Source organism: Anopheles marshallii, chromosome 3 (genome assembly GCF_943734725.1).
Source record: "Anopheles marshallii chromosome 3, idAnoMarsDA_429_01, whole genome shotgun sequence".
Classification (NCBI taxonomy): domain Eukaryota; kingdom Metazoa; phylum Arthropoda; class Insecta; order Diptera; family Culicidae; genus Anopheles; species Anopheles marshallii.
Window position 1 is genome coordinate 68537622 of NC_071327.1, and position 15190 is coordinate 68552811.

The following is a 15190-nucleotide window of genomic DNA, read 5'->3' on the forward strand; positions in this document are numbered from 1 at the left end:
ACGCGAGCAGTCGAGATCGAGAGTAATTAGCTCGTTGCGGTCGATACGAACACGATGTGTGTTCGGTGCACTGTGCCCGCTTCTAATTACGATTGCGCGATGATTTGTTAAAGGCAGCAAACAAAACGCAGTTGCACCTTTTGATGCGTGTGGGGTCGGTGTGTTATGGTACGAAAGATGAAATATGAAGCGGGCGCTGTATCTGGAACGGTCTCTTTTAGAGCAGTGTTTCGGCAACTGAACTGATTGCGAATGGTTCACCTGAAGATAGTGTGATGGAAATGACCCAGAAACAATAAAAATACAATTATCAAAAAGGTTGCTTCGATTGGGGGAAAATATTGTAAGGCCTCTTGTGTGTCGCATACGTTACGTTGCAGTCAATCGTTATATTCTTCTTATGAAACTTATGGAATTATACAAAATATGGTTCATCTATTCGTTCGATAACATTGAATGATAATGTTAATATGGATAATGTTTGTAAATTGAGGAGAATTTACCACCAAAACGAAACCAAACACTCCGCACGGCACAACAATTGTTTGTAAACAAACCTGGTGCCGTGACCAGGATCTGCTGCACGAACATATTTAGATATCATGTTGAAGAAACGATCTAATCTTAAGCAACATATAAAATGTTAATAAATTTTGTTGCACACCTTGTTTAAATATATTAATTTCTTGCTGTGAATCCTTTCCATTGTTGCACATGGTGCACTTTGCCCAAAAACAAGCTGAACAGTACTAATTAAGTAAACTTCGCACTACTTACAATGAGAGCACTTAAGCCCCCTCGAGCCAACCCCATTGAATCGAACTACTGCTTTAAGAACCACCGCAACTCAGTATGCGAAGCAGGGAAAAACATTAACCATCGTTTCGTGGCTTGAAACTTTTTCAATCAACCAATACTCCACTCGAGATGGACCCCCCGAGATCATCCCCGTGCTTTGTCAAGCCATGGGAGAGGTTTTGCACGGGTTGCACCCGCGCATGTGGGTCACCGGTGAAGGTGTCTCACCCGGCCAAACCGCTTGAGAGCGGCAAAAATCCGGGTCGATCGACCGATCGATCGATCGGTGTAACAACATAATTAGCGCTTGCCCAAAACAAGATCGAGCCCGAGCGCGGTGCGCAAACGGTTGGGAATGGTGGAGAATCGGTGACGTTAAGAAGCAAAACAACAAAAAAAAAACAGCAACAAAACTAACAAACGACGGGTGGTGGATCTAGATGATAATGTCTTGAGAAGTGTTTCACGGGCTCGATCTCAGAGCTCGCCATCATCGGCAGACCCGCCAAGTACACACAGAGAGACAGGCAGCTCAAATCCATCCATCAGCGTCGCCCGGCGATGGTGCAATCGGACGATTGCGGGTGATCTTAACCCGATCGAGGGTGCGATCTTCGCGATCAATCCGCCCCCGAAGCGGATACCTCCTGCCGGCAGCACTGACATTTGCACGAATTGTTGCAAATGCTCAGCAGCCACCTTCACAGGGCAAATTCGCCCAAAACAAAAAAGGCTTCCCGGAGCTGTGGTGTAGCGACCCGCACTGACGTCGGTAAGATCGCCACAAACTGGTGGTAAGATTGTTTTCTTAGCGCTTCACGAACCCCGCGCTGTCTGAGATGCCGGGCACTTATGTAAACGCAAGCGTAAGATCTTGAAATAAAAACCCCTTCGGGAACTGCATGGAAAGCTACGGACCAAACCGGGACGGGATCTGGCGGTGGATGGATAGGAAAAGAAAATAATGACAACCGTCGGTCGACGGCGCCGATACTGCGGCCGAGTACGGCTGCTGCGGCGAATGGAGAGAAATGCGCGCGAACTGGTCCCTGCCGTTAAGTGTTAGGGTGTCCTTGAATCGAAAGTTCAGCCAATCGGCCAGGGCTCCCCCTCTGGAATGGTTACGTAGCGCTTGCTCCAATTGGCGACTGGAAACGGTGTGGGAGTGCAAAACACGTTCCCGCGGCGTTCCACGACGGCGTGGAGTAAGGCTGTAAATGTGTCAAGCAAACTGATTAAAAGAAGCAATAAATCGACTGGAAAATCATATCAATTATCTCAACTATTTCTTAATAGCCATCGACGGATCAAAGGACTGTCTGGAGTGCAAAATATTAATGCTAAAGTAAAAAAATGCTTCAAAATTATATATCTCCTTTGAAAACAGAATGAACATGAAAAGGAGAATAGAAATGAGAGTTGAAAAATGTATAAGAAAAACCAAAGTCTGTAGCCTTAAGTTTTTATTCACATCTGTGACTTATTATATTTTTTTTAATGTCAAGAACATAAATTATGTTGCGCTATAGTTTGATAAATATTCCACACAGCAAACTTGTAGATTTTATTGCAATATTGTATAGCCTCATAACAGTTATGATTTCGCCGTCAGTTTCAAAGAGCAACTCCAACAGTCTTAAATACCACGTGACAAAGATAACTGCAGCTCACAGTTTTAAGATAGTTTCAATTTTTATGTAATAAAAAAAAACCAGTTCTGCAAGGAAAATTTGGTACGCACTCAAGTAGATTGGGCCCGTCTCCTGTGCAAACCTTTCTTTCTAATCTCGCGACCGTGTGCGTGGCTGTAGGCTTAATGCGTACCTACGAGGGGGGCATTATTATTTTTTTGTACTATTAAATGTCACACACCCAACGAACGCAGCCAGCACGGCAGCTTCTAGCATATTTGCCGGATCAGCTGCAGAACCAGCAAACACTGTGGTACGGGTGGGCCAGTTCCCTTCGCGAAGCGAAGCTGCGATAGAGATCCGAGACCTGTTCGAAAGTAAGCCAATCGACGCCCAGCGGCGTCTGGTGTTGGCATAGCTTCTACATAGATTGTGGAACCAACACTCCAGTACACCGTCGTCAAAGTGACGGGACCCGACCAGTACTGCACATGATGGAGGAGATCGTCTAGAATGAGCTCAACGGTGTGATGGGTTTGCGCGACCTTACCCGGTTGGATATGGGTGATGGGAGTTTTGCCAGTCCGAGCACTAGTGCCGCGGTGCCAATAAAGTGACTAATTGATAAAGGCTACTACAATGACGGCCCCACCCAATTGTTGGAACGGTCATGCGTGCAGCTGGAACTGCATGACGGTGTGTCCTATTTTGGAGGTTACTCCACTGGAGATTGCTATCGCTAGAAATGAGCACTTCGTTAATTGGTAGTTTTATTACAAAAAATAACTTATGAGAACAGGAGATTTCAATGTCCTGTTCTACCTTGACAATGTGTGTTTGGGAACTCCTCTTCAAACAATTCCAGACCTGACTTCTGGCTGATCGATTGTAGACATCTCCAACTTGCAAACCGATTTCCAACAAGCGCCACAACCAACCATGTGAAGGGTCCTAGTGCAATGGACTCTCCAAGAGTTGCACGCTCACCATCACCCCTGTCCACCGAAACGGATGCCACCACCGTCCGTCGGTGCCACCCGAAACGTCATCATCGTGTTCGGTTCGCCCGCAGACAAAATGGTGCGAACCTTAATTCCAGCCGAAGCTGTCCCCACCGCGGCTGGGTCGGCGTACGGTCGCTCCACCTTCATGTATAAAACCGTATCGTTCGGTTCAACCGTAGCTCACTGTAGATCGTGATCGTCGCATCGATAGGTTCGGACGAGGCTTTTATTTTATTGCAAGCGACAACCGAGTGTAGCACCGGCAAAAACGGTGAAAGTGAATCGTTTGCTAGCCATTCAGAACGGTGTACAGATTTAGTGGGTGTGTGTGTGTTTTGCTGTGTGTTTGCGATCAGTGCCACATCATCATGCGTGCATTCGTTGTAGCATCCATACTGTGCGTTGGCTTTGTGTCCGCGTACCCGCAACAGGCCGTCGATCCGGCATATCTGCGCCAGTACTACCAGCAGATCGCGCAGGCTGCCGGAGCTCAGAACGCAGCACAGGGCCGGGCCGATGCTACGCCCATCTACGAGCAGGGTGCTCAGGAACAGCAACACATCCCGCAGTACCTGCCACAGGGCCAGCAGCTCCGTCTGAAGGATAATGTGCACGATCAGGTGAGGGACGATCCGATCGGTAGGTCATTGTGCAATGTTCCGGAGAATAATGTCGATTTCTCGTCTATCGTGTCCAGATCCAGCGTACTCAGTACCAACAGCCACAGGCAAGACAGTACCAGCCTCAGTACCAGCCTCAGCAGGTAGGTTCCCCAAGAAGTCTCACTCAGTGACTCCAGTAGACACTGGCTGAAAGTCATAATGAAATTTAGTCGCGGTAACTTCATTTCCTGTAATGCGTTACCTTGCCACCGCTTCACTATGTAATGCCTTTCATTCGGTTAATAATGTACCATAAAAAGACATTCCAAAAGATCCAGGAAGCCGACCGCACACTTGATTGTTCACTCGGTTTTCGCCCGCATCCCTCACGCGTTTGCCTTTCTTCCTCTCACATTTTCCAGATCCAGTACGTCCAAGAGCAGCAGTACCAGCAGCCCCAGCCTCAGCCACAGCTGAAGGTATCCAAGCCCCGGCCACAGTACCAGCAGGGTGGTCTCAAGCAGCAGCTGGAAGAAGACCAGGAGGACTATGACGTAAGTTTGGCCGTTCGTACATGACATTGTGGCTGCACGGTGCCGAAGTATCTCCCCGGTCTGTGAAAGCGAAAGTCAACTCCGTTCGTGTAATGGGGCACATTAAAGCGAGGCATTTAACGCCTACCGTCGAAACAGAAAAACCGCCCCTCGGGGGGGGACACTAGACAAACGGTGAAACAATTTCCGTGTTTCACTCGCAGTGTTCCTCGGCTAATTGTATGCCTTTTTTTCCCGTACCGCGATCCTACCCCAACATTTGCACCGTTGCATCGGAACAGGTTCTCTTCGGACGGACCATCTTCGCCGCGCGACACGACGACCAGCTGTGTACGTTGAACTTCACAGCTGAGCTGTGCTGATCGGCGATCCCCGATGTCAATGAACGTCCTGCCGATTGGCATGGCGCGTTTGACGAGTTCCGGTCAATTATGTAGATTCGCTGATGTAAACACACCGCGGCCATGCCCACTCCAGCATCCACATGCCTGTGGATGGCAACAACACCCAAAACAGACACTTTCCGGTTTTCGTGTTCACCACGTACCTGATTTTTTTCCGGCTACAGATGAAGCAGGTTTTTCCCTTCTTTCTCACCGGAACCCTGATTTTTGAATCGGTTGGATCGTGGAGGCCTAGACCGAGACCTACTGTTGCGTGGTTGCGCTTGTTGTCCGGGTCGGGTGAAACGCTTTCGTGCGGATGCTGCCACTCGATCCCGCGATTTTTCCCCATTTTCGGACAACCCTCACACACACACACACACACACACACACACACACACACACACACACACACACACACACACACACACACACACACACACACATACAGGCAGATGCGAGATCGATGACCGCATCGTTTTGCGGGTTTCTTTCATCATCCATTGAATCATGCACGTTTCGGCGAGTGCAGTAGCGAGCAGCGGTGAGCTTTGCCGGGTTTTGTCGATGCACGGTGCAATGACGAGCTGCCGGTTCGCGTAATGGGTCGGTTGATGCGTTGAATAACACGCGCCGCTCCTATTTTGCCGCTCCAATTATCGGTGCGGCGAAAGTGATCGTATTTTCGATGAATGAACTCTGGGTGGTTGAAGCAACTGCGACGGCAGCAACAGCAGAAAAGCGAACGTCGCTTTGTTGCGGTGAATTAATCGCACGAATTTTAAGTCGGTTTTGTGCCTCCGGTGGGCTGGAGGTGGAGGTTTTAATGATATGCTTTGGTGTGAAAATTCGTTGCGACATTACATGCGACATATGTAAGGTGGAAAGCGAGTCAGCTCTGCTACAAAGTGTAGAGAACGATGAGCTGCGATCGCGTAGACCTAGATTGTCGGGCCCCTTTTCAATATAACCCACCAACCGGCAATGAATCAATCAACTTTCACTGGCTCACAAGACATCCAACATGCAAATCTGTACGACGCGATCGTACGAGTAATCTCCCCCAAAAAAAAAGGTGCCTGCAACTGGTTGCATAAGATGCTGGTACGCTGCACGAACTGCATCTTTGGTGGTAAAAATGCCAGCATGCGATGTTGGACACGGGTCGAACGTTAATGTGACAGCTCGGCGAACGGCTCGACCCCGAACTCCGGTCGAATGACATAACGGAGGCTGTCACGTGAGACATGAACTCCAACGATTACTTGCTACTCCTACCCCCTGAGGGCACTGGTGGCCTGGGAATTGGGATACACTCGTTCCCCTTCGCTGATATTCATGGCGCATTCTCTTTCGATGATGAAGAAGACGCTAATTGAAACGTCGCGGGAGTTCCGTCGTATTTTCTTTGGAGAGTTAAAAAGGAGAAAATAAAACTTCTTTCACAGTTGTCACGAAAATGCCGTGCCATTTAATGCTGTTCGAGTAGTAGTTGAAGATTTGCATAATCATAACCAGCATTGGCTAACCTTCGTACTTGCTTTACTGTCTCACCCGCAGCCCAATCCTTCCTACCAGTTCGGTTTCGACGTAAAGGACGACGAATTCACCAACTACCAGAACCGCAAGGAGCAGCGTGACGGTAACGTGATCAAGGGCAGCTATTCCGTGGTTGACTCCGACGGTTTCATCCGTACCGTCACCTACACTGCCGACCCGAAGGAGGGCTTTAAGGCCGAGGTCAGCCGTCAGCCGACGGACATCGTGGTCAAGATCCCGACGCCTGCCCCACAGTCCGCCGGGCAGCACGAACGTTTCGCTAGTCAGCCGCAGTCGAACGGTGCGTACCGTGTGCAGCAGCCCCAACAGCAGGCCCAGCAGCGACCGAGACCGCAGGAGTACGCCCAGTACCAGTAAGCGAAACATCCCGCTGGATGGATCTCTAGTACAGTGTAATACCATCGCTATCACATAATTTATGCTCTCGTACGTTGTGTTGGAGGAAAAGGATACGATCCGGTTCTATCACAGACCGACCGGTTAACTTGTGTTTCTTTCTCTAACTTCCCGACCGTACCCTCGTTCTCGTGCGGTTCTAACCGTCCGACTGAAGGGTGTCAGTAAGCTGCACACTTCTGACAGTGATCATCCCAATCGATACACTACCTGAGCGAGATAGAGAAAGTCTATGCGTGTACGAACCACGCAACTCCTAAGAAATCGTCCGATAAACTTCACTATCGCTGACGAACCTATTGTCTGTGGGCTTACACTTCTCACTAGCCCTAATCGTAAAGTCATGATATTTAAATAAAAAGAACTATAAATTAAACGATCGTGTTGTGAGATTTTTGTGCAATAAACGGAAAGAAATCTGGCTTGATTAGTTGTCAGTTTTTCTCTAAACAGTCAATATAAATCGATAGTCCCTTAACGTCCCTGAGACTTGAAGCGGGTATTTTCCGAAGAATTCTTGGTGCTCGGAGTCCTCCTGAGAATCAGGGCCCTCCTCTCCCGCTTAGTATGCATAGTGGAAGATCCATCCCTGCTTCGGACATACATTCGACAGAACAGCTTGAAATGTATTCTTACCAAAGACTCCAATGTCCAGAAGTAAAGAGTGTATTTGTAGATCAAAGATCTATGTACTTGAAGCTCCACAACCTTATACGATCATGCTCATCACAAGGTGCTGAGGGTTGACTTTTTTGAAGTTGGAGTACAAAGTATTCAAAGGCCTTAACAGCAGATATTTCAACTGTTGGCTTGAGCAATGGAATGGCTATGGGATGAGCTGAGCAATGTTATACTCATAGCTCAAGAGGTGAAGAACTTACAGTGGTATCGTTAGCTTGTTTTAGAAGAACGAAACCTTATGTAGATTGGATCGAACATCTTCACCACCCCACCAATGCGCCATGGTCTAGGAATATCTCCGATAATGCCTGGACCTCCTTCGAATCTCTATACAAGAAGTCTTCCTAGTGCTAAGTATCAGTTGACGGGAGGAGTTGATGGTTCGAGGAGACATTTAAAGCACTTAAAACTGTCCATTTCCGCCTTCCAGCTGTGAGGCATTTATTGTTCCATTTAACTATGCTATTCTTGATGTTCGATAAATCATCAAACGAAAATTCCAACGTTATGCGACTTAATTTTAACGCTTGTCACACCCAACCGTTGGTGGCGGATTTCGTTGCAACCCATCCTTTTCAACCCCAACCCAGTAGAACATCTCCACTGACAGATGTACAGATAGTTTATCATAAACAGTTGCCCGTGCACGCTCGAGATCCGCTTTGGCACCGTATCACAAGCTCATCAATCACGGTTGGAAAACCGGCCCGAAACGGAGTCACCGATCGGCGCTAGTCGTTAAAAATCTTCCCCAAACGATCGTCTACAGCCCCGGGGCGAAGAGAAAAAAATGGTTCACCCTTGGCAGCGCGTCAGCTTCCCAGCCGCGAGCATGTTAAAATAAATGGAAATTATTTACACTGCTTGTGGTGTTTTTCCGAGTTTTTCCTGGTTAAACTCCCTCCCCCATTTATGAGCTATCCGTTTACCAGTGAGCAATGTTTTGCGGGGCTTTTTAACTCTAATTTACTCTCGTTCGGGTTTTTTGGTCTCTTTCTCTCTTGCAAACAAACCGTTTTGCGCAAGAATCTGACATCTCCGACTTGATCGCGCCAGTACAAGGCCTGCCCCGTTGTTTCTGACTCATGGCGTCCCTTCAGTCACGGGAAACCTGCGCATATGAGCACCCGATCCATCCATTGAGAAAATTGCATCCCCTCGCAGGAAAAAAACCTGCCACCATCGCGCGTTAACTTCGCTCCCCTTCCCGGCAGTGCGACATTGATGCCGTACGCGAAGAAACCGCGTTCAGTTGTTCCCCGATAGAACGTGGGTGTCGATCGTAGATTTTGGGCCACCTCGAGAGAACAATCGTGTGCTTGGGGGTGATTGTGTGTGGTGTTTTTTTTTTTTTTGGTGTTTGTGCATTTTCTTCCTGTGGTTTGTGGGTGAATGGGACAGCGAGACAAAAAGGACGCGAAAAAACGTCGCTAATCGGTGTGCTGACCGTTACCCGTTCGCAGTCGCAGTTCAGTAGTTGCAACGGCAGGGATAAAGTGTACAGCCGGCTTTAAGCGTGGCGAGTAGCAGTAGAGCAGTAGTAGAACGGTTGCCTGAAGACACTTGCGCTCCGGAACGGAGTACCAGACCAGACGCTCTGTGGGAAGGTCAAGACTGACAAGCTTTGAACGGTGCGCAGACAGTACGTCATACGTTCCATACAAACAGCACGCCGTAAAGCGTTCAATCACCTGCGATCAGCAGACGGCAGCCAAAAAGGTGACACAAACCGTAGCGAATCCGCCAAGTGTAGCGATGGAGTGTGATCGACAGCAGTTCGAGCGACCTCCGTTTTGGAGACTTCCACAGCAGAAAACGTTCGAGCTGCCGTACGGCAGGAAGCGTGTGCATTTTAGTGAGCAGGTGAGTGTTTTTCCCAGCTTCACCAGACGGAACTCACCTTTTGTTTTGGTAGTGACTGCATGAAAAGTAAATTGGCAACATTCTCTCACCTTTACGTTGCGTTGAAAGAAGGTGCGGTGACAAACAGGTGCGTCGCGTACGGAGATGTGCAAAAAAGAAAGGTACAATGCCGACATTGGCTTGGTTGGCTTCTCAACCCACGCGCGTGCTTTGTTGTTCTGCGTTCCCATCGAAAGCGAATTTTTATGTCATTTGGCCACTTATCGCCTGGCTGCGTGAACGATACTGGCCGGTTTTTAATGCTGTATCGGATCGGGGATCTTAAAATAAATCACGATCGCGTACTGCACAATTCGGACACGCGAGTGTGTGTCATATCGCAGCCTTACACGCAAACATTGTCCTTGCCTTGAATTATGCTTCAAGAACAAAAATTATTGGCGGTTTACCTATTTTTATACCATGACAACGGGGACAAATCATCAGCCATAGCCAAACAATTGCCATTGCGCATATCGTCAAGGTGTACGATGATGATACAGAAAGTGGACTTTAGTAACAAAATGTGTGCAATTTGTCGCCCAAATCGCGATCTATTGACAGCTGATACTGTACCTTTTTGCGTCAAGTGCCGGTTTATATAATTAACTCTTTTTTACGTAATGGCTGCTTCAAAATACGTCATTAGTTCGGCTTGTTCGGCGTCATCGGAAAGCTAAACTGTCTAGGGCATTTATTCTTCTCCTAAACAGTTGAACATATTGCCATATTTCTGCAATAGAATCAATGGATAAACCGACTTCGATCGTATTAAAACAACACTGTTGGATCGTTTACAATGATGTAGGCAACACTACATTGTTTGCCTGCAAAAATAAACATCTTGGCGATTGTGGTGAGATCATTGTAGTGTGGGAACCATTTTCAGCTAGCAGCTGTATTACGAAGCATGCAGTTACTTGCTTGTTATTTGAATAAATTTGATTTTTTGTTAATTGTTTTACTGCGACTCGTGAATTAAAATGTAGTTTTCTCCTCTTTATAGATGTCATGTTTATCAATATTAAACGCGTTTGTGTAGGCTTCCTAGTGTGTGTGAATATTTATTGTTCTTCTTAAAAAAGTTTAATAAATCCAACGCTCTTTATATTAGTAAGCAAATAAAAATTCAAGTATAATGTATATCGCAATCGTACAAGCGAGTTAATTTCAATACATGCTCAACGGTTTTCACAATCCCCAGTTCAAATATGTTAAGCCCCTTGCGCATATGCAATCCGCATACACGCTCGTTACCCATACAACAAATTTTCAAGCGTTCCAAGCGTTGTAAGCGTTTCTTTCTCTACCCAAACGCATCGAAACGTAGCTTTTGGACCGTGCACGGGACCACATTTGGATAGCGCAAAAATTGTCTAAAAGTGCGTCTCTTTTCCGCAGCGTCGATACCACGTGGTATCAAAAAGAAAAGCAGAAATAGTAAAGATTGTTACCTGTACTCTTGCACACAACATGTCCCTTTTCTATCCTTTAGACAGAGAAGAAATCCAAACAACACTTTACCGAAGGGATAAAACCGTGTAGCAGTTGTAACCCTTCTTGGCGTACCTTGCATAAATTAATGCGTTTGTTTGCCCTTCCTTGTCTTGGGCACCCTAATTTTTGAGATAATTCAAGACGCGTGCCGCTCATGATGATCACCTACAGAATCAATCAAAACTGTGAAAAAAAGTAAATGATTCATATCAAGAACAAAAAATTAAAGTTTTATGAAAAAGTCCTACGTGGTGTTTTCCATATATGAATGCTTTTTTATTAAATTTAACTGTGGTTCATCCTTTTATAATGTGTGATGTATAAAAAATACTTCTATACTTCTATCGCATTGAGCTCGATTAAAAATAAAACCACATCGAAACTAGTTTTGAGTGAGTCTTCATCATTTCCAACATTTAACGAAATTCCCACCAAAACAAGTAGTACAAGTCTAACAAACCAAACTAACAGGTAATGCCCAATTTCGCTCCCATCACCCGGGACGCTGAATGGATATGTCCCAAAACGGTACACCCATCCCGTACAAGGCATTCCACAGGTCAGCCAGGATTGACCTGTCCGAAAATCTTCCTTTTTTTGCTCGAAACCGGAATCGTTTCGAACGTCTTAAGGCGCCACCAACTTGAGAAAGCACGCCGGGCCGCTTTCCCACTGCCGGTTGTTTAAAACTCTTGGCGTTAGAAAATTTTTAAAAATCCACCGCCATCTTGACGCGCTTGCAATGTTTCCCGAAGCAGCACGTCTAGCTGTGGAAAAGTTTAGTACGATCGATTCAATTACGGGAAACCGTTCGTTTCGCGTTACAGTGCACAAGTTCGCGTTTATCGGAGTTACGCGCGTACAGGTTGGACCGATTCCAAACCCGCAGGCTCCACGGGGGATACGTGAATCAATTTACATTCCTGCATTGAACGAGCAAGTTGCAAAACCGTTCAACGTTTAAATGAGACATAAAATCCCGTACAAGCACTTCGGGACGTTTGAAATCGTCCATCAGACGTGGGACGGAGGTTCAATCATCTGCTCGTCCGCAAACTGGACGACTCGTGCTACCGTGAACCACTTGAACTGACCTATATTTAGTCGTCAGCACAAACAGACACCCGCTCGGTGCGAATTGTTTGCCGACACACCCGTCGCATGTGTGTGCTCTTTAAAGCCATCGATCCGCACCGACATTGCACCGGGTGCGAGTCACAACACTTCATCTGCTAGTCGTCTGCCGAAATGGTGCACAGATTGAATGTGTCTGGTTTACACCCTGCTCGCCAATGGTCACCGCAGCCGTTAAGGCCGGTATCAATCCAATTCGAACACACATCCCAGACGGTGTGATGCGGTGCAGTTGTTGAAAGGTTGTTTGGAACGTTTCAATGGCAATAGCAGAAATTTACTCCTGTCGACGCTGGCACCTTTTTGGGTGAGGTGATGGATAATTACTGTCTGATATCCGGCCGGAAAGGAACCGTGTGTGTGTGTGTTTGTGTGCTGCTTGGTAGTTTCTCCTATGTATCCCACCAGACAGATAGGTGAAAAGGTTACGAAATGATGGAATCGCACATTAAGGTCCAAAAACTGATGCAATCGGATGTTGGCGGAAACGATCATTTAATTACGAGATGAGGTTATGGTACTATGATCTCATCGTTATGCACTTATGAGGAATTTCCGATTGTTTGCTCAGATGAGTTCGCACAAAATAATCAGGCTGTGAAGCAATACTACCTGTCGGTTCTGTGCAACTTCAAACGTTTAGCATGCCATAATTATTGATAAAGGAAATGTTAGTAGATACCATAATAAAATTAATCAATGTTTCTAAAAATTGGGAGAAAAAGTTTTTAATAAATAATAGCTTGGAAAATATTGCAATAGAAAACGATTTAAAAGTTTGAATTGATGCAGCAAATCAAGCAGCTTCAGAGGAAGTAGAAGCAGTAGAGAAACTGCAAACAATTATAGCTTTACGTACTCAAAAACTTCTCTAAAATTAACATTTTATTGCTTTTTTAAAATGTATTGTTTTATGTAAATTACCGCCACTTTTAAACAACCCTCCAAGTCTAAATGTTACATCAATTCCGCTCCAATAAAAGGATGCCCCATACAAGCAACGCGTGTTTTGCATGTATTGGTAGTGATGCCTACGCAGAAAAGCAAGATGGTCGAACGGGTGCGATGAAGCCAATCAACCCCTCGCTTGTTTGCGAAGAGTTTCAACCCCCTTGCGAAGTTGTACGCGGTGCTGGGGGTAGGGGGCGCCGGGCATGGAAAAATCATTTTCCACCGCGTTGCGTAACGCGCAGCTTCGCCGGAAGCCATCTTTTTCGCGACAGTGTGTCGCAGTGTTTTTAGTACAACAAGCGATGGCTGCGATGACTGGGACCGAAGTTTCGGTTGGCTGTGTGGGTGCGCGCATTCTTGTTCGGTTGTGTGCGTTTGCGGTAACAAAATGGTGAGGGCTATGTAAAAGGGAAACAATTGCTTTCCTTAAATAAGCATTTGTTTTTAATGACATAAACAGTACTGCATAATATAAAACTGTTTAAAAAACATTATAAGACAAATTGTGATATTCGAATATTTGATAAAACATTTCATGAAGCACGAAGTCCAAAAGAATACATTGCGTACATTAATCCACCCCACCACAACAGATGCCAGACGATTGTTTTTTTTTATATGAGTCAAACGTTTGTTGTGAAACGTACCCAAACAGTAACAACTACCCCCGCGAGCCGGATTAAGTTTTATTCTCGCTTCTCGAAATGTCCACTTCGATCTCGTAAACCTTAGAGCAAACAAAAATCCCCATTAAACGGTTACTGCACGATTCCATAGCACGCGGACGCGGGTCACCGTCGCGTTCAAGTGTACAAACCTCCGATCTTGTGCGCGGTCGTAGCGTAGAGATTTTATTTCTGGCCACCAAACAAATGCGGCTTCAGGAATGATTTGCTATATGACACCGAGGGAAAGCGAACTGCTGCAAATGCTGCAATCGAAACACTTCATCCATCAATCACGAACATTTTTCCGATTTGTTCTTTCGCTGTATATTTTTTTTTTCACTCGGACAACATAACGATTATGAGTCCATTTGTGTGAGTCCACGATTATGAATTTCGAAATCATCAATTGGGTAGGATGAAGAAAATCCCGGGTGTGAAATGATGGAGTTTCCCAATCGATCGCAAACGTTAGAAGGTTACCGTTTATCCGTCTTCGATGAGTGAAGATTCGCTGGGATGAGTTGAGCCGCCATACCGACGGCATTAGGCCCTGACTCTAGTGGTCGTCGGTTGGCCCGATTATGTATGACGAAATATTTTTAGAAACTATCAAGAGCCCCCCCACTACAAGGCAACAGGTGTCCTGAAGCTGCACCATGCTGTCCAGTCTAGGTGAAGTGTGAAGATGTAGCGGATTGCATACTAAATATGTATCGGATTGAGGTTCACCTCGTGAGCGAAGAGACAGCTCAATTTAAAATAAAACCTATCCCTTCTTAAAGTATGCTAAAAATGAGGAATAATTCATATTTTACATGATAATTCTCAGATTAACCACATCAACAATAAAACCAAACAACTTTCTGCGTTATATTCAATCGAGATATGTGCACAGCATAATCAAACGTAGAACCAGTAAACAAATCGGTCACACTAACAACAGTTGCTTATTGCTGTGAAGGTGTTGCAACACTGTTGCTTTGGCAATTTGTGTGTGCTGTACCAGTGGTCGGCAAAGTTTGATATTTTGGACCTTTTTTGGTGGCTCTGTAATTGCAAATTACACTACATACTGTAGTTGAAAATGAACAACATTGTTGAATCACGAACTGAGTATATCTGTTTCCATGAATTGTTTTCCGTGGTAAACAGAAAAGGCTAGTGGATCTTTTTATTTCTACCACGATTGTGCCATAATACCATAGGCTTACTGTTGGCTTGTTCTATAGCATAAGTTTTACTGACATACCATAACAAAGTGGGTAACTAACAAGCCTACTCGTCTAAATTATTCGAAAAAAATATTGCAAAGGACATTTTGCCATAAAATATTACACGTATTCTTATTTAGAGTAAAAAAAATAGAGAATATACTCTGAATTTTCAATACAGATTTTTTATTTAAGTATACAAATGCTATAATTCTACT

General features: G+C 45.7%; 1 protein-coding gene across 1 annotated transcript; it reads left to right on the plus strand.

The window, feature by feature from the left end:
* The first annotated feature begins 3801 nt into the window (after positions 1-3801).
* Positions 3802-6889, plus strand: LOC128714059 (putative mediator of RNA polymerase II transcription subunit 26). The gene is made up of 4 exons (XM_053808937.1): positions 3802-4053; positions 4131-4196; positions 4458-4589; positions 6533-6889. Exons 1-4 carry the CDS (start codon positions 3802-3804, stop codon positions 6887-6889), a joined length of 807 nt encoding a protein of 268 aa, XP_053664912.1.
* Positions 6890-15190: the final 8301 nt, after the last annotated feature.